A 25662-nucleotide genomic window follows, 5' to 3' on the forward strand; every position below is an offset into this window, starting at 1 on the left:
AATACCTAACCTAATTGCACTTTCAACTTCTAGCAGAAATATATTCTTAACTGCTTAAAAATGTTCTGGTCAGAACCAATAAGGTAATCAATCTGTCACATGGGTCCTCTCCATCTCCCAAAGGCAGATGATGTAACCCACCTACTAAGACCCTTTCATCTCCAAAGGAAGGTGACCTCACCCCAAATAATCATTTTTCCTGTTTATGACTTCTTTGTCCTATATTTAAAAACTTTTCTTTTTCTGTAGCCCTTTGGATCTCTCCTTCATTTTAGATGGGACCTGTCTCATTCGTGCATCACTTAATAAAGTCAATTAGATCTTCAGACTTTCTTGAATTTTGTCTTTTAACACCTTCCTGGCAATTAAAACTATCTGAGGGTATTTACTTTTTTGTCTAGCATATCTCTTGAGGACCTTGTCTTATTTCCAGCTTGTGTTCTAGTGCCTGGAATAGTGTCCCCCATGTTAAAGTGCAAAATAAATACTTGTTGAATAAATGAATGGATTGTGTTCATTATGTTCCCATTTCACAGAAGGGAAAACTGATGCCCTTGAGAGACAGAGGAACGTGTCTTTCTCTAAATTAATCGAAGCACAGAGCAGCTCTTGCCCAGGTCCTCTCAATTTCTCTGCCCCTGCACTAACATAGGAATCCAAAGGCAACAGCCAGCATTTCTCCGCTTGTTGTTCCCGCAGTGTCGCCTGCATCCCACCAGGTGGCAGCAGAGGTGGCGGCACACAGTCAACAGCAAAGCGTGGCGCGGGAAGGAGGGTTTCCGCTTCCGGGAGGAACTGTTCGTTTCCGCTTCCGGCCACTTGGAGTGATTGTAGCTGACGGGAGGATGGAAGGTTTGGTGGCTCAGTGCTCCGCGAGACTGCTGCAGCAGGTAGGACCACATAGGACTAGTAGAAAGGCCTGGAGGGGAAGGACTAGCTCCTGCCCGAACAGCGTCGGGACAGCGGCGGTGATGCGGGACCACTCTGGTCCCCTCAGACGTGGGCAAGGGTGTCCGGACATCCGGGCCTGTGCTAGATCCGAAGCAAACACCTTCCCAGAGATGTTTCTCGGGCGCGGGAGAGGAAGAACCCATCTTCTAAGGCCCTTATGACAGTGGCCTCCCGAACCAGCACCTCCGGTGTAGAGGTCCTTGCCCTCTCCTAGAGCCCCCCAAACCAGCGTCTTTGGTGTGCTGGAGCTTAGCGTGTTCAGTACAAGTGCTCCTACTTTCCCACTGTGCCCCTCCTTTCCCTCACACACACGTGCTCTCTCGGGATGCGGGGTGGGGGGAGGGTCAGGCAGAGGGGGTAAGTGGAATAAGAGCAGCAGCCCTTGATCCTGGTTCGCAACTCAGCCGCCGTTCTCTCTATGATACTGAGCGAGAGGATTCCTAAAATGCCCAAAGAGTGGTTAATTTGGTCTCAGCCTTCGGTATTCCTGGGGGAAAAACAGTTACAGCTTATAAAAGTGAAAGTAAGATATTTCCATAACCTTTTATGCTCAGGTAGGGAAGGGTAGTAAGAAAGTGGTTTAAGTACTTTCATCAGATCTCAGGAACTGTTTTATGCTAAACCAGCGATCACAGAATACAAGTTCGTGGAGCAAAATGTCAGGTTCTTTCTGGTTCTGAGCCATGTATTCTTTGTCAATGTGGGGGTATAAGTACCTTACCTTTGGGTTGGTATAAAGAATTATACAGATGATTTGTTTGTTTGTTTTAGACAGAGAGTGCGAGTGGGGCAGAGAATTTTTTTTGATGTTTATTTTTGAGAGAGTGGGAGAAAGTGGGGGAAGGGCAAAGAGAGGGAGACAGAATCTGAAGCAGGCTCTGAGCTACCATATCAGCGAAGAGCCCAATGTGGGGCTTGAACTCATGAACCGTGAGATCATAACCTGAGCCAGAGTCCCACACTCAACCAACTGAGCTACCCAGGCACCTGGAGAGAATCTTCAGCAGGCCCAGTGCAGCGCCCTGCGCAGAGCTCCATCCCACAAACCTGGGATGAGGACCTCAGCCAGAGTCAAGAGTCAGATGCTTAACCAACTGAGACACCCAGGTGCCCCAGAGATAGTTTCTGAAAAATGTTTAGCTCAGTGCATGAAACATAGTATATGCTCATTATGGCAATTTGTTTTGCTGTAGTTATCTTCTGGTAAACATTATCACATTTCAGGTAAGGAATCTCCTCCTTAGTAATTCTGTTAGGTTGGAAGCTTTATTTATTTCCTTCTGAATTTGCATGTTTTTAGGTTTAGGTATTAGAGTAAAAAGCCTGATCTAGGACATAAGACAAGGGAAATTAAGGGAAAAATTAGGAAGTTACTTTGTCTAAGAAAGGACAGAAGGCAGACACTGGAGCTATTTTAAATGTGACAAAAAGTTTATTTTTAAAGGAGCCCTAAAGTCCTAAGATTTGGGAATAAAGTCAATTTGGCCACCCTTGAACTTAACTGGTACTGTCACTAAATCAGAGTGGTTTATTGAGACCAAAGACACAGACAGGATGTAAGACTTATCCCATTATATGCTTAACACTCCTGTTCCTCTTCTCCAACATACACACTTGATTCTTTCATATACAGGATAATGTGCTAATGTAATCAAAAGCATCAAGGAGGAAAAATCACAACTTATCAAAGGGAAGGCCCTTCATTCCCATCACCTCTACCATGCCCTGCTGAAGAGAGGAAAAGAAATAAGTTTAGGGACAGTCCATCACATTATGGATGTCATCAATCATACTGGACTGAATGAACTGCCTTTTCCTTCATAGGAAAAAGAGATTAAGTCTCTGACTGCTGAAATTGATCGGTTAAAAAACTGTGGCGGTTTAGAAGCTTCTCCAAATTTGGAGCAGTTGCGAGAAGAAAATTTAAAATTAAAGTATCGACTAAATATCCTTCGAAGGGTAAGTATTCTGGGTTGTTTTTCATTCTACGGTTTGAGTTATTATACCTTTAAAAAAAAAACTATTATCAAAGATTCAGAAAGTATGCCATGAGGAATTTGGAGATGTGAGGAAAGAAATCCTGTCTTTTTCCCTGCATTAGACCAGTTAGGACTAAGTTGTTGGTGCAAGTAATGAAGAAGTTGGTGTAGCCTTGTCCTTCCAGGGCCTCTGAAATGTTTCATCCTAAATATTTGGCCAGCTTGACATAGGCTTTGAGCAGAGTTGAGACATTTTTTAAACAATTTATGGTGTTACCTTTTTAAAAAAATCATCTTTTTAAATAATTCTCTATCAAAAGAAAATATAGAATATATCCATAGTCCTTCTCTGCCCTAAGTTGGTTGTTTTACAATTTTATTTTTATATTTTACAGTGCCATATTTGGTTTCTTTCCACTGATCTAGTAGTGTTTCTCAGTTTTGTCAAAAAACTGAGCTTGCTTTAGTTGAGGTTTAAATTTCTTGGCCTGACTCTCAGGTCTGCTGATGACACATCCTGGAGGATGATCTCACCACTATAATTGTTCTCCTGTGTGTGTATACTATTCCAGCCAGACTACACTGGCATTAGATTCTTTTCATTTATCTTAGACTCTGCCCACCTGACTCCTATGAAGTGTTTTTATCACCGGCTTGTGATCTGTTCTGCTTGAAATCACTTTGCTTGGAGTCTTCTCAGATCATGTTTCTTTTCCATGAAGTCTTTCCCCCAGATACTTCACCTTTCTAATTACCTCATTCATTCTGATGTGTACTCATTTCTGTATTCATTTCAATTCAAAAGTATTAAATGTCTAATATGTGGCAGAAGATATGAGGAAAAACATACAAAAGAAGTAAAGTCTATTCCTTTTTTTTTTTTTTTTTTTAAGATTTTATTTTTAATCTCTACACCCAACATGGAGCTCAAACTTACAACCTGGAGATCAGGAGTCACATGCTCCACCAACTGAGCAAGCCAGGCACCCCAAGTACAGTGTATTCTAATACACATTTCCATCATGCACATTAACTCTAATGTGTAAATAATAGAATGCTCTCAGTGTAATGGGAGGAAGGGCACATTAGTTCTTTCGCAAATACTTTACCCTACTAAGTAATGGCAACTGAACACAAGGTACACAAAGAAAAGAAAAGAACAAGCCATAGATGAATAAAGTACTGTGTGGACACCCATGCACCTTACCTTCTTTCCCTGGGTCACTTTGGTCACATGCTCTGACTTAGAAACACTGCATGGTTGTCCTATTAACGTTTTTCAGCATGTCCCAGATATGAGAGCATTGCAAAGTGTCTGTTACCTTCTCAGGACATCTGAAGGCTTCTTAAAATACTTGGGAACATTTTGTATGATGATTTGATATTTTCATTCTTTTCTTACAGAGTCTTCAAGCAGAAAGAACCAGACCAACTAAAAATATGATTAACATCAATAGCCGACTGCAAGAGGTCTTTGGTTGCGCCATTAAGGCTGCATATCCAGATCTGGAAAATCCTCCTCTGATAGTGACACCAAGTCAACAGCCCAAGTTTGGGGACTATCAGTGTAATAGTGCCATGGGTATCTCACAGGTGATTGTGTTATTACAAAGCATTCTTGGTGATTTGATTTTCTTAAGCATTAATTGGCATCATTATTATTTACATAAATAATAGCAAATTATATTCTCAGTGAAAAGAACATTTTCCACAGTTCAGAAAAACTTGAGAATAGGGGAAGTATGTTTTTAATTTTAAAACCACAAATTTGAATATTCAGTTAAATTTTATGTGTAGTTTCAATATTTAAGGCTAGTAGTTGATACTCTTGCATTGGTACTTCCTTCCTGTTGTGTCCAGGATTGCTGTGTGTTACTAATGAGTGTTGAAAGGTGAAGGATTAAAAGTTATATTCACCAACCAGTGTTCCCATCAAATAATTTGATGCAGCTCTGGTGTCTTTGAGATGGGCTTACATATTTCATTTTCAGTTAGAGGAATTCCCTATTTTTAATAGCTGTATTGTCTGATGTATTTGTGGTTAATTGCCCCTGGTTTGAGACTTTTTGTTTTCCTTTCTTTGTTAAGTAGGAAGGGTTTTTAAAATCCAGATTTTTTTTTCTAAATAATTTTTATATGTCTACATTGGGGTTAAGTTTATAAGGGTACTATTTTATTTTCCAGGTTTGATTATTGCACACTTTCCTGATTTGAAAATTCAAAATGTAAATATCCTGGAAACAGGCATCATAACTAAAGACTTTGTTATGTCTTCATAAAAGAGTTCTAGATGTCTGTGGCAGCTCATTTTGAAATGGAGATCATGTGGTTTGGGCACTTTTGTATTCCTCTTGGCACTATTGATGGCTTGATGCTTTAATCTGTCTGTGTTCAAGATTATATACAAGTCATTGGACTTCTTTGCTTCTGCCTTTTGATGGGTCTTAATGTCATGCATCTCATGCTTTATCAGTTGTGTATTTCTGAGTAAATTTCTGGAACTTGTGTAATGAATCATTTTATATTGTGTTATAGATGCTCAAAACCAAGGAACAGAAAGTTAATCCAAGAGAAATTGCCGAAAACATTACCAAACACCTCCCAGACAATGAATGTGTTGAAAAAGTTGAAATTGCTGGTCCTGGTATGACAGTGTTACCCTTCTTAAGTGGTTGTACTGATGTTGGGTCTTTTTTGAAATAAAGAACCATTTTAAACCTAATAAAGTGGTAAGAACACCTTGGACTGAGAGTTAGGAAACTGATGTTTTAGTCTCGACTTAGCTGCTGGATCTTGGATGAGTTATTTTACCTCCCTGTGACTTAGTGTTTCATTAGCAAAAAGGAGATGGATAATGGCAGATAAGTCTGGGACGAAAGGGCCCTCAATTTTCTGTTAATAGATGAACAAATCATGTACTGAGAATAAAGGGGCCCAGGAGTAAGTAGGAAGCTTTCAGGAGAGTGGTAATGTTTGAAATAGATACTGAAACAGGGAGCTTCCAAGAGGGCCTCAGGTGGTGTTGGAATTCTTAAAAGAGTTTTGCCAGAGCCAGATCAGCACTTTGGAGCCAGCATAAATGAAATTGACACAGTCTTTGGGAGTGAACAATCATTCAAGACAGGAAAACGATCTGATTTTTTTTTTTTTCTCTCTTACCGTTCATTAGGTTTTATTAATGTCCACTTAAGGAAGGACTATGTATCACAACAGTTAACCAATCTCCTGGTGAATGGGGTTCAACTACCTCCCCTTGGAGAGAATAAAAAGGTATATATAGTTTTCAGTTGATATGTTAATACGTTAAAGTGAATGCGAAGTGCTGTGACCAGCTTCCACTTTTTCTATTGAGATTTAATCATTAATATTTGAGATTATGAACATAATGGAAATAGCCTTTCTCCTGGGTCTTGTTTATTATGTGGTTTTTCTTTTCACGTTATTCCACAAGGCATTTGGGGTAGCCAGCTGAGGTTTGGCTGAAATAAGGGATGGATTATCTATATAAATAAATTTTATTCCTTTTCAATTAAAAATGGACAAGTAGATTCACCAGATAACCTAACACCCTTGAGTTACAACCCAAGCTACTATTTATGTCTGAGTTTACAATTAAATGTTATTAATAAATGTTAGAATAAAATGTCTTGTACCCCTTTAAAATTTTTAATTGAAGTATTTGTCATGATGTGAAAATTTAAGATGTATGAGGTATTACTTTGATACACGTATGTGTTTTAACGTAATTGCCTTTGTATCTGTATTTATCACATTACATAATAATAGTACAATATTATTGTCTAAGAAATCTATTTTATTGTCTGTTTCAGGTTATAGTTGATTTCTCCTCTCCCAACATAGCTAAAGAGATGCATGTAGGCCATCTCAGGTCAACTATCATAGGAGAGAGTATGTCCCGCCTCTTTGAATTTGCAGGATATGATGTGCTAAGGTATGAAAAATGTTGCTTGAGAAAGAATCTTTGACTAAATGACTGATTTATAAGTGTGATTCTTTTTTTTTCTTTTCTTTTTTTTTAAATTTATTTTGAGAGAAAGAGAACCAGGAGGGGAGGGGCAGAGAGAGAATCCCAAGCAGGCTCCATGTTTTTAGCATAGAGCCCAATACAGGGCTTATTCCCACCAACTGTGAGATCGTGACCTGAGCCAGTATCAAGAGTTGGACGCTTAACCAACTGAACCACCCAGGCGCCCCAGTTCTGCTTCTAATCACCCAGTGGCCTTTTTAAATAAATTGTGTCTTGGGACCCTCTGAACGGATAACTTTTAGACTCTGGGAGTGGAACCAAGGAAAAAGTTCCCCCATTCATTCCACCTCCTCCTCTTGATCTTCTTGAGTACCTCCTGTGTCCAAGGGGTTATAGTCTAGTAGGGGGAGAGGTAGGCAAGAAAGAGATCCTGGGCCTGTGGGCCATGGTAAGAAATTAGGATTTTATTAAGTATATAATGGGAAGCTCTTGAGAGTCATAATTAGGAGAGCAGTGTAATCCAAATAAAGATTAGTCTGACTTCTGTGAAGAAGCTAGGCAAAGAAGGCAGAAATGTAGGTTAAAAAACTATTTAAAAAAAATTTTTTTTAATAATGGTTATTTGTTTTTGAGAGAGACAGAGTGTGAGTGGGGGAGGGGCAGAGAGAAAGGGAGACAGAATCGGGAACAGGCTCCAGGCTCTGAGCTGTCAGCACAGAGCCTGGCGCAGGGCTTGAACTCACAAACCACGAGATCATGACCTGAACCAAAGTCAGACGCTTAACCAACTGAGCCACCCAGGCGCCCCAGAAGACTATTTTTATAATCCATTTATGAGATTATCTGGTGATTTGAGATTAGTGAAAAACAGTGAGGGATGTAAAATGGTTGGATTGACACATTTTGAAGAATTTTGTCCACTGACATTTGAGAACCACCAATCTAAATTACACTAAGATAATTGGTTGAGAAATTAAATGTTCACAAAATTGTAATGATCAGCAGTTGGCTCACCTGTCTGTGTCTCAGTTAATTACACAACGGATCATAATCCATCAGTAGGGACTTCATTTACCAAATCCTAGAGGCCTGCTATGTGCAGCCTCCCCTGGAGCTTGCAGACCAGTTGAGACAACTGAGTAAACAAGATGTTGCTAAATGTGATGTACTGGCACTTCAATGGTAGTGGTTCCTAATGGAATATAGTTTGTCTAATTTAAGCATGGTTTTCATTTTCAAATGATTTTGTATTCTGACTGATACTAGGTTAAACCATGTGGGAGACTGGGGGACCCAGTTTGGCATGCTCATCGCTCACCTTCAAGATAAATTTCCAGATTACCTAACAATTTCACCTCCAATTGGGGATCTACAAGCCTTTTATAAGGTTAGATATCATTTATTGTTAAAATATTTGCATGTTTACCATTAATAATAATTACTTTTCTTTAGGGAGTTCAGAACAGTATTTGAAGCTACCGTGGGGTTAAAAGTAAACTCCCTGCCCCTTCACACACCATCTTTGCTTTTTGAATCAGTGTATGTTAAAAATTGAATTCTTGGAGCACCTGGGTGGCTCAGTCCGTTGGGCGTCTGACTTCGGCTCAAGTCACGTTCTCACAGTTCATGGTTTGAGCCCTGCGTCAGGCTCTGTGCTGACAGCTCAGAGCCTGGAGCCTGCTTCGGATTCTGTGTCCCCCTGTCTCTGGCCCTCCCCAACCCATGGTCTGTCTCACTCTGTCTCAAAAATAAACATTAAAAAAAAATTTTTTTTTTTTAAAGTTGAATTCAACCACATAACCCACATTACCCTGCCTTTTTCTTAATGTTTATTTTTGAGAGAGTGTGCGTGCATGCGCACAGGCAGAGGAAAGGCAGAGAGTGAAGGAGACAGAATCCCAAGCAAGCTCTGTGCTGTCAGTGCAGAGCCCGATGTGGGACTTAAACTCAAACTGTGAGGTCATGACCTGAGCTGAGATCAAGAGTCAGACACGTAACCAACTGAGCCCCCCAAGCACCCCAGTATTTGAAGTTTTCTTGATGCTTTTCTCAATTTGGTATGTTGAAAATGTTAAAGTGTAGGTAAAAATAGTTTTTAGAAGACAATTAGGTTTTTATTAACCATAATTTTAAATTAATCACTGTAGTCAACTTTCTTTGACTTTGTGATGTCCATATACAGACATTTATTACACCATTTGTGAATGTAATACAATTTTTGTATTAATGTTTAGCATTTCACTATCAGCTCTTTTGTGTTACTATATGGTTTGGCTGCACATTGTTTTGTTGGATTGATGTGCTAAAGTTTATGTTAATCCCCATTGTTGGGGTGTTTTTGGAGTACCTTTATCCATTCAGTAAACAACTTTTGAACATGGAAGTTTTTTCTCTTTTTAAAATTATTTTCTTACGATAGACAACTTCCCAAGAACAGGATTACTATGACAAAAAATAAACATTAAAAGTAAAACCAAAATATTGGTGTGTTTTTGTTTTGTTTTATAGGATGTGTCTCAGTATTTTCTAATGAAAAAATTGAAAACAAAATATTTACCGATGTGAGACTGGTAAATTACATAACTAATGTTATAATCTATTGGAATTTTGTGTTCTGAGTATAATGAGGCTAAATTCAAAAGGCATAGTAAAAGAAAAGCCATATATAGTCAGGCTTTGTTAAAACACATAGGCATGTATTTGCAAAGAAATGTCTAGAGTTATGCACCAAAGCATTATCCCTGGTTAGGTTGGGGTGGGATAGACAATTTTTTTTTTTTTTAATAGTAAATGTGTTTCTTTCAAAATAGAAATAGAACTATGACAGCAATTTTATTTTTAATTACAAAAAAAGTAATTACTCATTCAGAACCACATCCAGGATGGAAAATGGAGCACAGAAAATTCAGCCCACCTGTTAGCTATTCTTTATTACTCTTAAACCATTGCTGTGAAGAATGATTTTATGACTTGGAAAAGTGGAGGTAGCACTGTGGTGAGAATTTTGTATTTTCAAGAAAAATTATTTCAAAGAAATAATAGGGCTCTTTGGCACATTGATTTGTAACTGTACTGTTGGCTGTTGAGAGAGAGCATCTGTTCTGTTTGTGTCCTGGTGTTGTAAATTTTCACTTCCTCGCTTTTGGTGTTTTTGTTTTAGAAACACTCTGTATCTAGAAATACAAAGCTGGCTCTTTTAACATTACTTTTTTTTTTTTTTTTTTTTTTAAACATAGGAATCCAAGAAAAGATTTGATACCGAGGAGGAATTTAAGAAGCGAGCATACCAATGTGTAGTTCTGCTCCAGAGTAAAAATCCAGATATTATAAAAGCTTGGAAGCTTATCTGTGATGTCTCCCGCCAAGGTGAATTCTCAGCTTGTTCATTTCATCCAAAAGATATATTGTATATAGTTTTCTTGAGTCTTTTACTCAATTGACCTTTAATGACGTGTTAAACTTTCAAAGACTGCCAAATGGATTTTTTTCTTCAAATATTTTCTGACACTGAAACAGCTATTAAGAAAGTATATTAAGATAGGCAACTGCAGATTTTAACTTTCTTAGGAGAAAAAATTAATTGGGAAAACTTCGCAAACAATTTCAGGTTTTCAAGCTTGACAAAGTAATTCTAAGGTCACTTTGAAGAATATACGGATGAGAATAGCCAATAAAAGAATGGTAGTGATAGCTATTTTCCAGCACTAGTTTGTAAAATGTTTTATAATGCTGCCATAGGTAGTATTTGCATCACTGATGCATGGCTAGACAGATAGGTAAATGGAACAATTTAGGAAAAACTATAAGAAAATTCAGTAAATATTAGATCTCCAAAGAGGAAAGTTCTTTTTCTTTGCATTTACATTTTATAAAGGTAGAGTTTTAAAAGTTACACAAGAAGTACATGTTTCTTGCAGAACAAAATGTGGGCAAGGAAAAAGAAAATAAAAATTATAGTTCCACCGACTATTATTTTGATGAGTGTCTTTCCATATTCTTTCCACGTTTTCAAAATGGCAGTATATATATAATGTTCTATATCATACATTTTTAATGTGATTAAATTTAACCTTCCAGATGTTGTAGTTAAATAATATATTTTAATGTTAAATGCATGTCTCCTGTTTGTTTAAATTCTTAGACATTTTATTTGGTGAAATTTTTTTCCTAGAGTTTAATAAAATCTATGATGCATTGGACATCTCTTTAATAGAGAGGGGGGAGTCCTTCTATCAAGATAGGATGAATGATATTGTAAAGGAATTCGAAGATAGAGGTAGGCACTTTACTTTTTTTTAACTTCATTATGGAAATTTTCAAATAGGTCAAAGTGGACACAACATTCTCTTTTTCAATCAATAGCTTTTTTTTCAGTCTGCACATTATGTTTGTTTAATATATATCTTACATTCTGTATAGCCAAAGGGCCTCCCACCCTCCATTTTTCTCTTTTGTTATTGAAGAAACTGGGCCATTTGTCTAAGAGAATTTCCCATATAATATTTAACAGTTCCTGCATCTATATCTTCTAAAGAGGCTTGATTAAATTGTTTGTTTGTTTGTTTGTTTCTTTTAAGTTTATTTATTTTGTGAGAGAGAGAGAGAGAGGGAATCCCAAGCAGGCTCTGCACTGTCAGTGCGGATATGGGCCCAAACTCCCAAAACACAAGAACATGTCCAAAACCAAGAGTCGACGCTTAGCCAACTGAGCCAATCAAGGCGCCCCATGGCTTGATTAAATTCTGGTTTAGGTTTTCTTTTTTTGTTTTTTGTTTTTTTGTTTTGTTTATTTGCAAGCATTCCAATAATGTCAGGTTGGCTCTCTTTAGGTTAAGATGGATTAGTGGGCTCAGGTGTTGTCAGCCTGATCTAGCCACAGATTTCCCTGTTAGCCTCTTACCTGTTGTTTTTAGCAGCTATTTTGATGCATTACTTCATTACAGGTTGAAAAATGGTAGTATTCTGTTGTTCCTTCTCTGTTACCTTGAATTCTCCTTTGTAGAATGATGCCTCATAATTATTTTGGTTATCCCGAAGTACAGTTCAAGATAAGCAGTGTAAATGCTTGATTCTTTTTAATTATCAATTTCAGAATAATAAATTAGTTTCTTAGCATGTTCCAGATACAACTGAGTTGTTTTTAGCATTATTATAAATGGGGTTTATTCCATTCTACATTTTGAAATCATTTGCCTTTATTATACTTTTTAATAATCACTGTCTCATTTTTTGGCTAATGGTAGCTTCCTCAAATTGGCTTGCCTATTTTTCGTCTTTTTCTTGAGCCCTACGGTCTCTCTAGTCTTTGCTAGTTTACTTGCTTTTAGGTACACAACATTCTAGGATTATTGTACATTTCCTGCCTTAGGTCTAGAATCAGCTGACCTCGTATCTCCAAGAAAGCCTGGCTCCTTGAGTGGGAAATGGTATTTATTAATCACAATCTGTGGCCTAGGGATTATACTTTTAAGGTAATAAAATTTTAGGGACGTTTTTAGGAGCCAAATGTAGTGTGAATCCAGAAAACTGCCAGGTATCTCACCTCTGCCCTGAGGAAATCATGTGCTGCCCAGACAATAGCTATTTTCCCGGACTCCTAGTAGGTCATAAAAAATAAAATGTGATTTCTTGAGCTCTCTGGTAAATATCTTATAATGGCTCATCCTTTATATTCCTTCAGGGTTCTTTTAACATTATTAATGAAGATTTCTTTCCTAGGATTTGTGCAAGTGGATGATGGCAGAAAGATTGTGTTTGTCCCAGGATGTTCTGTACCATTAACCATAGTAAAATCAGATGGAGGTTACACTTATGATACATCTGACCTGGCTGCTATTAAACAAAGACTATTTGAGGAAAAAGCAGATATGATTATCTATGTAGTGGACAGTGGACAAGTGAGTTTGCAGATTTGTTTATGTTCTTACATGGTCTGATTGGAACTGAGACAGTATGGCGAGGTTTGTGGCATTTAGCACATAGAAGTCTTCCAAAGACTAAAGATCAGAACTTTGCTGTAACAGAGAAAAAACCGGGTTTGGATTTGACCACATCAGGATATATTTCCCAGCTTTTCTGCTTTTCTCCATCAACTGGTGATTACTTTCCTGGACATCAGTGACCATTCCTATCTGAAAGGGGGTTGTGAGACCTAAAATATAACTGAAATTTTTGCACAATGAACCTATTATTAATTCAGCCACTTGAAAAGCCTTTGAACATAGAAAGTGTAACAGTCCTGCTCTACCTGTTTCTCATATATTGGGAATAAAGATGACCTTATTTATAATTATAATTATGCTTGCCTTCTAAGATTTGTGAGATTTAAACTTTACAAATCTTTATCACTACATACAGAGCTTTAAGTCACTTTTTTGTTATTAGAAAGTTTAGCAGATAACTGTCTATTTGTTTCTTTGTAGTCTGTGCACTTCCAGACAATATTTGGTGCTGCTCAAATGATTGGTTGGTATGACCCTAAAGTAACTCGAGTGTTTCATGCTGGATTTGGTGTGGTGCTGGGTGAAGACAAGTAAGTCTGGAAAGTCTGAGTATTAATAACATACACAACCCCCAGATTTATTTGCAAAAGGCTGTGTTTCATTAGATATTAAATTAGAATTAAAGTGCATAATTTTTCTCAGTCTGCAGATGCTGCCAGCTGAGCTTTTTTGTACTTATGTCTTATCACTAATAGAGAATGTAGCCTTTTAGGGAGATTTGTAAAGAGTTAAATGAAAACCACACTAGATTTAACAGATTTTAAGAGGGTTTCCATTTGCACAGATCTAAATTGTAAAGTCGATCACAGTACTTCCTCAGATTTCAAGAAAATACTCAACAGTATATTTCAAGCATTTTGTAATTGTCTTTTTCTTTCAAACACCTAGTCAATAGGTATATGTTTATTGAGATTCCAATTGAGTTTTAAAATTGAGCTTTCATTTTTATGTTTATCTCAAAAATAATAAGTTTGAGACCTACATGTTAATATTCATACATCCAGTTTTTGTTTTCCAGTCTTTTCCCCACATTCTATACAATGTTTATGAAATAAAAGATAAATACAAGCAAATATAGATAATAATCACCAACTCAAAGGCATAAAATTTTTTAGCATCTTGTATTCAGTAGTATCTTAGGGTCACTAAGCTATTTAACATCATGTCTTTTAAAATCTGTGACATTTTAGCCACCTGGGTGGCTCAGTCAGTTAAACGTCCCAACTTCACCTCAGGTCATGATCTTGCGGTTCGTGGGTTCGAGCCCCGCATCAGGCTCTGTGCTGACAGCTCAGAGCCTGGAGCCTGCTTCAGATTCCATGTCTCCCTCTCTCTGCCCCTTACCCGCTCACACTCTTTCTCTCTCAAAAATAAACAAACATTAAAAAATAAAAAAATTGTTTTAAAAATCTGTGGCATTTTAGATTTAGTGATCCAGCCCAAATGTGGTAATGCTTTTAAAATCCACATGAAGTAGCTCAAGATGCTTGGCTAGCCAATGTACAAAAGCCTTAATGAAGTTTACAACAATCAGGCTAGATGTGTGAAGGTATTTTAGCTAGAGTACGTGGAAATCATCACTTTTTAAATTTTTTTAATGTTTTATTTTTGAGAGGGAGCATGAGCAGAGAGGGGCAGAGAGAGAGAGAGAGGAGACTTAGAATCTGATGCAGACTCTGAGCTGTCAGCACAGAGACAGATGTGGGGCTCAAACTCATGAACCATGAGATGACCCAAACTGAAGTCATATGTTCATTGATTGAGCCAGCCAGGACCCCCAGCATCAAACATTTTTAAATTATAATTTAAATTACACTCTTGTATAGAGCTGCACTTTTTTGGAATCAAAAGACAATAGGTCCTCATTTTGGTGTCGTGGTCCTAAAAAAGTGCTTGAAAATCAGCCGATGAGTTGAGTATTGCTTATAGTATCTTAGTTTATTAACTGTTGGTTTTTTGGACTTGTATTTATTTATTTTTTATTTTTATTTTTTAAATGTTTTTATTTATTTTTGACACAGAGAGAGACAGCATGAGCAGGGGAGGGGTAGAGAAAGAGGGAGACACAGAATCTGAAGCAGGCTCCAGGCTCTGAGCTGTCAGCACAGAGCCCGACGCGGGGCTCAAACTCACAGACTGTGAGATCATGACCCGAGCTGAAGTCGGATGCTTAACCGGCTGAGCCACCCAGGCGCCCCTGGACTGATATTTAGGTGATTTTTCTTACAGTTGGGTGAAATTATCAAATTTACTTTTATACCTATATTTCTCACAAGTACTCATATTTTGGCAATTAACTTGATCACATAATGGCTAAGAGGTTTTTTCCATGATTTTTTTGTTGTTTCATATTTGTGCACTCTCACCATTATGTAATTATGGCATCCTGCACCATTAAAGAGAAAAATAATTTTAATGATAGTTAACCAGTGGCAGCGTACCATATTTTAAATATTTACATTGAAATGCTCACAGATTCTGCCATCTGCTTTTTAGTGGAATTTTCTGTTTTAAAGCTTTTTGCAATAGTTTGTCCTTTTATTTAAACATCTTCCTCTTATTTTTTGGACACTTGTTTATTGAGCACATATGAATGGCATTGTCTGGATGCTCCAGTGTGTACACAAAGATAATAGAATGTGGACTTTTCCCTAAGGAGCCTGTCTTGTGAAGCAGAGCAGTTCCCTGGGAAGACTGTTAAACTATACATGCCAGCCCCACTAGGGAAGTTATTGACTTACTACGTACTAAAGTAGGTATTAGGCATTTTTTAAAAACTCTTGATATTCAGGTATGGATTCCTTCTATTAGAACCACTAGTCTGAGCAGTAAACCAGCACCAAAAAAATGCAGAAAAATTCAAGGCAGATGTATATAGGCAGTAAAGGAAAAGACCAGTTATTGTAGAGATGTTATAGGAAGTCCTCCCTTAGCATTTTGGCATCTCTTTTGATGGCTATCATTTCATCAGACAGAAGATTTGGAAGTTGCTGAATAGTCAAGCAGTAGGGGATGGCATAAGGAAAGCCACAGAAGTATTTAATGTATTTGTAGGGTAGTAAGTTTTAATACTATAATCAAGAAGAAGATCCTTTCTAAGGTAATGCTGAAAATACAACTTTAATGGGAAATACCATGATTATTTTGGTAGGCTTTGTGTTGACTAGAAAAGCATGCTTCATTTGTACCATTTCTGCATTTGAAGAATTTTTTTAATGATTTTATTTTTGATAATGTGGAGTTCAGACAACCCCAAGATCAAGAGTCGCATGTTCAACTGAATGAGCCAGCCAAGGTGATCACAAAGAATTTTTATTTTTATTTAATGTTTATTTATTTTTGAGAGAGCACGAGCAGGGGAGGAGCAGAGAGAGAGGAAGAGAGAGAATCCCAAGCAGGCTCCCCACTGTCAGCATGGAGTCCAACATAGGCCTTGAGCCCATGAACTGTGAGATCATGATCTGAGCCAAAGTCAGATGCTCAGTCAGCTGAGCCAGCCAGGCACCCTACCCAAAGAATTTTTTAAAAAGAGAAAATTAGAGGTGCCTGGCTGGCTCAGTTGGTGGAGCATACAACTCTTGATCTCAGAGTCATGAGTTTGAGCCCCACATTAGATATGAAGATAACTTAATAAAAAAGAAAATTATATACTCAGTGTTGTACAAACTTCTGTTTAATAGGTATAATCCAATTTTTGTTGAAGTAAGCCCAACGTGGGGCTTGAACTCATGACCTGAGATCAAGTCCCATGCTCTACCAACTGAGCCAGCCAATTGTCCCAGTAAAATCCAGTTTTTGTGAAATGCTTTTAATAGTACCATTGCCCAGGACAGTGTCTGTCAAAGCTTTTGTCACATTCTCAGGGATTCTGATTTCAGTGGTATGAATGGAGCCCTGACATCCTGTGTTTAAGCTCTTCAGCTGATTTGTACATCCAGAGTTGGTCGCTACTCAACAGGTTGGGGTTATTATCTAGAGAAATAAAAATGAGATTCCAATTAAGAATTTGCTCAGAAATGAACTACTGGGACCTCATCAAAATAAAAAGCTTCTGCACAGCAAAGGAAACAGTCAGCAAAACTAAAAGGCAAGCAACGGAATGGGAGAAGATATTTGCAAATGACATATCAGATAAAGGGTTAGTATCCAAAATCTATAAAGAACTTATCAAACTCAACACCTAAAAAACAAATAATCCAGTGAAGAAATGGGCAAAAGACATCAATAAGACATTTCTCCAAAGAAGACATCCAGATGGCCAACTGATACATGAAAAAAAATGCTCAATATCACTCATCATCCGGGAAATACAAACCAAAACCACAATAAGATACCACCTCACACCTCTCAGAATGGCTAACATTAACAACTCAGGCAACAACAGATGTTGGCAGGGATGCGGAGAAAGAGGATCTCTTTTGCATTGTTGGTGGGAACGCAAGCTGGTGCAGCCACTCTGGAAAACAGTATGGAGGTTCCTCAAAAAATAAAAATAGAGCTACCCTATGACCCAGCAATTGCACTACTAGGTATTTATCTAAAGGGCATAGGAGTGCTGTTTCAAAGGGACGCATGCACCCCAATGTTTATAGCAGCTCTCTCGACAATAGCCAAAGTATGGAAAGAGTCCAAATGTCTATTGATGGATGAATGGATAAAGATGTGGTGTGTGTGTATATGTGTATATATATATGTGTGTATATATATATATACACACACATACACAATGGAATATTACTCAGCAATCAAAAGGAATGAGATCTTGCCATTTGCAACTGGATGGAACTAGAGGGTATTATGCTAAGTGAAATTAGAGAAGAAAAATATATGACTTCACTCATGAGGACTTTAAGAGACAAAACAGATGAACATAAGGGAAGGGAAGCAAAAATAATACAAAAACAGGGAGGGGGACAAAAACATAAGAGACTCAAATACGGAGAACAGAGGGTTACTGGAGGGGTTGTGGGAGGGTGAGCTAAATGGGTAAGGGGCATTAAGGAATCTCCTGGAATCATTGTTGCATTATATGCTAATTAACTGATATAAATTTTAAAAATAAATAAAAGTTAAAAAAATAAAAGAATTTGCTTAGTTCCCAGACAGTTCTAGAATCAAACATGTATCTTATTAATTTTTCTGAGAAGGCAAAATAACTAAGCCAAATTTGATGTTGAGGAAAATGAACAAATGTCTTCTCTATTTCCCTTTTAGGGAATGTATTATAGGTCAACATGTAGAGAATGCTATGGGGAGCCTAAAGCATAGAATGCTTTGATTTGAGGACTATAAGATGAAAGATAATTGAAAGTACCACTCTTTCTTTCAGCATTCTCCCTGGTTGCCAGGTGGAATGAGACATTGTCAAAACGTCATTTTCAAAGATTTCTAAGCTGTAAATTCTGTTTCAAAATCTACTTAATTGGGACTCTTACATTTTTTTAGGAAGAAGTTTAAAACACGTTCAGGTGAAACAGTGCGTCTCATAGACCTTCTAGAAGAAGGACTAAAACGATCCATGGACAAATTGAAGGAAAAAGAAAGAGACAAGGTAATCTAAAGCCTTGTTTGCATATTGTGTACCATGTGCTGTGTTGTGATTTTTAAATTTTTTTTTGAGAGAGAACTGGGGAGGTTTAGAAAATCCACGTAAGCTTATATTACTCAGATTTTATTGCACAGTAAGTTTGTTTCATTATTGAGTTTGAAAATACAGTTCTTGGCTACTACAAAAGGCTATGACCTTTTCCTGCTGTTACTGTGGTGTAGTATCTCTGCTTCTTGGCATTTCTCCTGTCACAACTTTGAATGAATGATTGGAAAATATTGCAAACTAAAGGGTTAGATTCTGCAGCCTACATTAGGAAGGTCAAGGATTGAGATTCAAAGGGTCTTGTGTCTTTTACTCTTCAGTAAGTCAAGTGATATAAGGGAATGGATGGAACTACTATAAACAGAAGAGTACAATTACAGAAGAAGTAGAATAAGATGTTAGTCCTGGCCTAGGCAGGATGTAGATGTACCATTACTGCATTGTAAGGTTAGGGTTGGCTTTGCCTAACTTTATTAAAAATTGCCAGAGAGAGTATTGTAACCATTATATACTCCCACCACTAATATTTGATTGTTCCAGTTGCCCCATATCTTTACCAACACTTGATTTGTCAGTCTTTTATCCTTTCTGTTGAATTCAGTGGCATCTCACTGTGGTTAATATTTGCATTTCCCTGATGAGTAGTAATGTTGATTGCCTTTTTTAATGCTTATTGACTATTTATATATCTTTCATGAGGGGTCTTTTCAAGTCCTTTACCCATTGTTTGTTGTATTTATATCTATTCACATATTTACTCTTTCCTGTGCACTTCTTCCTTGAGGATCTCCTTTTAATACTTTTTTTGTAGTGCAAGTTTGCCGGTGATGAATTCTGTTGGCATTTGTCTGAGAACATCTTTATATTGCCTGTAGTTTTGAACGATCTGTTTTTTTAAATGTTCATTTTTGGAAGAGAGTGTGAGTTGGGGAGGGGCAGAGAGAGGGGGAGACAGAGGATCTGAAGCTGACTCTGCACTGCCAACAGAGAGCCCGATGAGGGACTTGAACTCACAAACTGAGATTGTGACCTGAGCCGAAGTCAGCCGCTTAACCACTGAGCCACCCAGGCACCCCTGAACAGTATTTTGATTGAGTGTAGAATTGTAGTCCCATAGCTCTTTCAGCATTTTATTTTATTTATTTTATTTTATTTTAATTTTTTTTTAATGTTTATTTATTTTTGAGACAGAGAGAGAGCATGAATGGGGGAGGGGCAGAGAGAGAGGGAGACACAGAATCTGAAGCAGGCTCCAGGCTCTGAGCCATCAGCCCCGAGCCTGACGCGGGGCTCGAACTCACGAACCGCGAGATCGTGACCTGAGCTGAAGTCGGACGCTCAACCGACTGAGCCACCCAGGCGCCCCTCTTTCAGCATTTTAAAGGTGGCATTCCATTGTCTTTTAGCTTCTTTAGTTTCTTTTCAATATCACTTGTCTCATTGCTCCTTTGAAGATAATGTATCTTTTTTTCAGACTACTTTTACTGTTTTTTTTAGGCTTTGTTTTGGTACTTAGACTAAATAAATGCCTAAGTATGGTTTGAGGGTTTTTGCAGGTGAGGCGTGTGGAGTGTACTTATCCTGCTTGGGAGGTGCTGAGCTTCCTAAATCTGTAGGTTGTGTTCTTTCATCAGTTTAGAATTTTCAGCCCTATCTCTGAAATTACTTCATCTTTGCTCCATTCTGTACTCCCCAGAATTCTAAGTACTTATATAATATGTTAGAATTTTTGACTGTGTGTCCTACATGTCTCTTACACCTGCTTTTTAAAAACTATTTAAGTAATCACCCCCAGTGTGGAGCTCAGACTTCAAACTCCAAGATCAAGAGTCATATGCTTTACTGACTGAGCCAGCCAGGTGCCCCTCTGCTTTTTCTTCCCCATGCTTTTTTTCCCTCTGCTTCATTTTGCATCTTTCCTACATTGTTTTGCCCCTTTCGTCTAATTTTTTGAGTATTTCGATTGTAGTTTTCTTTAAGGTTTTCATTTTTTTTTAATTTTAATAATGTATTTTATTTAACCCAACATATCTAAAATATTACCAACATACAATCTACCTCTACTTATTTTAGACTATTTCCATTTTTTTTTTTTTTATTTTTTAAAATTTACATCCAAATTAGCATATAGTGAAACAATGATTTCAGGAGTAGATTCCTTAATGCCCCTTACCCATTTAGCCCATCCCCCCCTCCCACAACCCCTCCAGTAACCCTCAGTTTGTTCTCCATATTTATGAGTCTCTTCTGTTTTGTCCCCCTCCCTGTTTTTATATTATTTTTATTTCCCTTCCCTTATGTTCATCTGTTTTGTCTCTTAAAGTCCTCATATGAGTGAAGTCGTATGATTTTTGTCTTTCTTTGACTAATTTCACTTAGCATAATACCCTCCAGTTCCATCCACGTAGTTGCAAATGGCAAGATTTCATTCTTTTTGATTGCCGAGTAATACTCCGTGTGTGTGTGTGTGTGTGTGTGTGTGTGTGTGTGTGTGTGTGTGTGTATACATACCACATCTTCTTTATCCATTCATCCATTGATGGACATTTGGGCTCCTTCCGTGCTTTGGCTATTGTTCATAGTGCTTCTATAAACATTGGAGGGCATGTGTCCCTTCAGCACAGCATACCTGTATCCCTTGGATAAATACCTAGTAGTGCAGTTGCTAGGTCATAGGGCAGTTCTATTTTTAGTTTTTTGAGGAACCTCCATACTGTTTTCCAGAGTGGCTGCACCAGCTTGCATTCCCATTTTAGCTTTTCATTTTTGAAATAATATTAGGCATATAAAAATTACAAAATAGTACAAAGAATTGCTGTGTTAGCTTCCCCAAATAACAATACTTTATGTATCCATAATATAATTATGGAATCAGGATACTAACTAGTGATATAACACTAGTTAATAGTCTACAGATTATTTAAATTTACCGTTTGTCTCATGCATGTTGTTTTTCTAGTCTGGGGTCCAGTTCGGGATCACCTATTATAGTTGGTTGTCATGTCTTTTTAATGTCTTCATTTTTATTTATTACTTTTTTTCAAATTTATTTTAGAGAGGGAGGGTGTGAGCAGGGGAGAGGGGCAGAAGGAGAGAAAGAGAATCCCAAGCAGGCTCCACACCCAGCATGGAGCCTGACACGGGGCTGGATCCCACGACCCTGGGATCATGACCTGAGCCCAACTCAAGAGTCAGATGCTTAACCAAGCCACCCAGGTGCTCCTGTAATTAGTATTTTTAAATATCTTTTTATTTTAAGCAGTTCCAGATTTTAAAGTTGCTTTGTCTTTTTTGTTTCTGTTGTCTTGTCGGTCCTCTTCCCACCCATTGGTTTTCAATCATATCAACTGGCTTTTTTATTAAGCTGCCTTCCCGCGCCCCCCCCCCCCCCCCCCAAACTGGATACTGGATGTTGTGAATGCAAAATTATAAAGGTTTTGGATAATGTCATCTTCCTCCAACAACCAATTAAGTTTTTTTCTGGCAGATTGCATACCAGCTGGTGATCTTAATTCTGTCGGTCTTGGTCTGGAGCTTTGTTAGGGTTGAATGAAGCATTTCAGTTTTATCTTTACTATTAGGGTACGGTTCTTTTTGGTAAAATATGGCCCTTCTAGTTTCACCAGGTAATTCACTAGTGCCCTTCTCCCTTGCTCCTTATGGGACTCCCCAGCCTCACACAGCTGCTGAAATCTCTGCTCAGTTCTTCACCTACCAGTTTGCTCTTTCCTGCTGGGTTTTTTGGGGGTCCTGCCTTGTTAATGCCAGCCATTGGATAGTTTGAAAGAAGGTGTTTTTCACTCCTCTGTGTTATCTTGGTGATTTTCTCCTCACTCTTTTGGAAGACCCAAACTCTGAATTCCCTCTTCTTACCCCAGTAAGACCACTTCTTTCTGCTTGGCTTTTGTTCCCTTCTGTCACTACCACATGGTGATTTAGACAGTGCCCTAGGGGAAAAGGTCAGGTAAATGTGGGACTTAACTTCCTGTGTTTTCCTTCTCCCAAAAATTATATATAGCCCCTCAAACTTTGCTTATATTGATGTTCTCTAGTGACTTCATATAGTTGCTTCCTATGATTTATCCAACTTTTTTTTTTTTTTATTTTTTTTTAACGTTTATTTATTTTTGAGACAGAGAGAGACAGAGCATGAACGGGGGAGGGTCAGAGAGAGGGAGACACAGAATCTGAAATAGGCTTCAGGCTCTGAGCTGTCAGCACAGAGCCCGACGCGGGGCTCGAACTCACGGACCGTGAGATCATGACCTGAGCCGAAGTCGGCCACTTAACTGACTGAGCCACCCAGGCGCCCCATATCCAACTTTTAAATAGTTGCTTTTGGTAGAAGGGTTAGTCTACTATAGACAACTCCATTGTGTCTAGAAAAGAACCTTAATCACTTGTGGCCTAATAGTGCTTTAGAATGCATGGCTAAATATTAACAATACAATAATGCACGAGTTCTTCCTCCTACTCCTGACACCCTGTTTTTTTAATTCCAGTGTAATTAACATACAGTGTTACATTAGTTTCTGGCATATAGCCTAGTGACTCAGCAGTTACTCAGTGCTCATCAGGATAAGTGTACTCTTAATCCCCTTCACCTGTTTCACCCATCTCCCTACCCACCTCCCCTCTGGTAATCACCAGTTTGTTCTGTATATTTAAGGGTCTGTTTTTTTGTCTTCTTTTTCTCTGATCATTTGTTTCTCAAATCCTATGAGTGAAATTACATACTATTTGTCTTTCTCTGACTTGTTTCACTTAGCGTTATTCCCTCTAGATCCATCCATGTTATTTCATTCTTTTCAATGGCTGAGTAATTCCATTATCTATATATGCCATATCTTATTTATCCATTCTATTGTGACACCCTGTTTTAATTTCAATTAATTTCCCGACCCTAAGTTTTTTTCTAGTTTGCTATGTTACTTTATTTTCTATAAGCTACTTCAGAATCTTTATGGAATGAAGTGGATATAAACTAAATATTGGTGCTTTCTATTTCGTATCTACTGAATACATTGGGGGGAAAGTATTCAAGCAGACACTTCATATTTTGTAAATCTCATAGAAAAACATTTTGTTATGCAGAGCTGATGAGTTATATTTTCATTATTCCCTTTATAGATTGGCCCATGTTTCCTCAGTGTCGATATTTATTAAAGTTTACTTTTTCTGCCTTAGCACCAGGACAAAGGCAACGTTCAGTAAGCTATGAAGTTTTTGTTTGTTTGTTTTCCAAAAGGTCTTAACTGCAGAGGAATTAAAGGCTGCTCAGACATCCGTTGCTTATGGTTGTATCAAATATGCAGATCTTTCTCATAACCGGTTGAATGACTACATATTCTCCTTTGACAAAATGTTGGATGACAGAGGAAACACAGCTGCTTACTTGTTGTATGCCTTCACTAGAATCCGGTATTTGTACAACATTGTTCTATTTTGAATCAGTTGATAGGATTTTTAATTTACATCAGTCATTTCTTATTACATATTTCTGAGTGGAGAAGGATGTGCCTAACAAAAGAAAATGATGGCTGTTTCCTGATTTTTCAGGTCTATTGCACGTCTGGCCAATATTGATGAAGAGATGCTCCAGAAAGCAGCTCAAGAGACCAAGATCATTTTGGACCATGAAAAGGAATGGAAACTAGGCCGGTGTATTTTACGATTCCCTGAGATTCTCCAGAAGATTTTAGATGACTTACTTCTTCACACTCTTTGTGATTATATCTATGAGCTGGCAACTACTTTCACAGAATTCTATGATAGCTGCTATTGTGTGGAAAAGGATCGACAAACTGGTAAGTGTGTATTAAGTGGTCATATTGGGGACGGGGCACTAGCAAGGCATTTATTTGAATTGGGTGTGGATGGATGGTTTTCAACTTGTTTTATTTATGGAACACCCCCTCCCCCCCCCCCACCCCTCCTAGATTTTCTTCCCAACTATACACTGGTCGTTGTCATATATAACAGACAAAATTCAACTAGATCTAATAAAAGCATAAATGGAATTCTCATTCCACACAAAGTAGTTTTCCCCACCCTCAGGCACATGCATGGAACCAACCATAGAACTCCAAAGAAAACAATTGGAAGACCAGTAGGAATAGGACATTTCCAATGAAAGCAATGTTACCGAGGGTCCCAGAATGAGTCTTTGGGAGTTTTTGACAATGGAAACTGCCTTTGGGAGAAAAGTGGTATCTTTTCTTACCTTAGGCTTTCTGCTAGCTTCTATTACAGTTACTGAAGTAGACTGAAGTAATTTGTTACAGGGCAAGTAGGTGTTTTTGAGAGTCATGCCTGAGAATTGAAATTTCATTAGGAAAAATAATCTCACCATTATCCTGAAATTAAAGTTTATAGTTATTTCAAACTATGAAGCCTCAGATAAAACTCTGAAAGAATTTTAGAAGAAAGATAAAATTTATCATTCTAATCATTGTAGAACTTGTATCCCCTTATCAGAAACAGATTTCTTGAACAGAAACATCTTTCTTGAATTGTCTATATTTTAACCTTGGATTGTCTGTATTTTAATCTTGGATTGTCTGTATTTTAATGTGAAGGTAATTCTAGTTAAAGTCCCAAAACATGGATTAGGCTATTCACCTTTCAGTAAAATACAGAAGTAATACAGATTCTCTAGTAATGGTTTTCAAGAAGACAAATTAATCTTTTTTTTTTTTCTTTCTATTTTCTCAGGACAAGTGTTGAAAGTAAACATGTGGCGTATGCTGCTGTGTGAAGCAGTAGCTGCTGTTATGGCCAAGGCATTCGATATCCTGGGAATAAAACCTGTCCAAAGAATGTAATCCTTCTTAGGTTTGAACACTGTGTGTTTTTACCAGAAATAGCCATTTAACACTGTTTGCTTTTTTACAATCATGGGGATACAAAAATAAGTAAAGGAAATTTGTCAGCTGTCTACATAACTTGTGCTTTTTTTCTAACAACTGGGCCTCTGAAAAGAAAAACATAACTTTCATAAATACGTTTATTTCTGCTGACCATTAAACCAAAATTACTTAGTGGGGCCATGGAGAAGAGGGTTTATTGTGTGGCTTAGGGAGTGTTTATTGGTTTGGCTGGGATGTGTTTTCATTCATTTTAATTTGATAAGCAGTCCCATTTATTGAG

The 25662-nt window shown here is 37.7% G+C and overlaps 1 protein-coding gene across 1 annotated transcript; it reads left to right on the forward strand.

Moving 5' to 3' along the window:
* Nucleotides 1-771: 771 nt before the first annotated feature.
* On the forward strand, nucleotides 772-25457 carry RARS1 (arginyl-tRNA synthetase 1). Its single transcript, XM_060634979.1, has 15 exons — nucleotides 772-890; nucleotides 2776-2910; nucleotides 4335-4523; nucleotides 5466-5574; nucleotides 6100-6200; nucleotides 6761-6882; nucleotides 8185-8305; nucleotides 10155-10284; nucleotides 11090-11194; nucleotides 12637-12815; nucleotides 13341-13450; nucleotides 18366-18471; nucleotides 23762-23934; nucleotides 24073-24320; nucleotides 25228-25457. The coding sequence occupies exons 1-15, from the start codon at nucleotides 846-848 to the stop codon at nucleotides 25335-25337; spliced, it is 1983 nt and encodes a 660-aa protein (XP_060490962.1). The 5' UTR covers nucleotides 772-845; the 3' UTR covers nucleotides 25338-25457.
* Nucleotides 25458-25662: the final 205 nt, after the last annotated feature.

Source organism: Panthera onca, chromosome A1 (assembly GCF_046562875.1).
Source record: "Panthera onca isolate mPanOnc1 chromosome A1, mPanOnc1 haplotype 2, whole genome shotgun sequence".
In the NCBI taxonomy this organism is placed as follows: Eukaryota; Metazoa; Chordata; class Mammalia; order Carnivora; family Felidae; genus Panthera; species Panthera onca.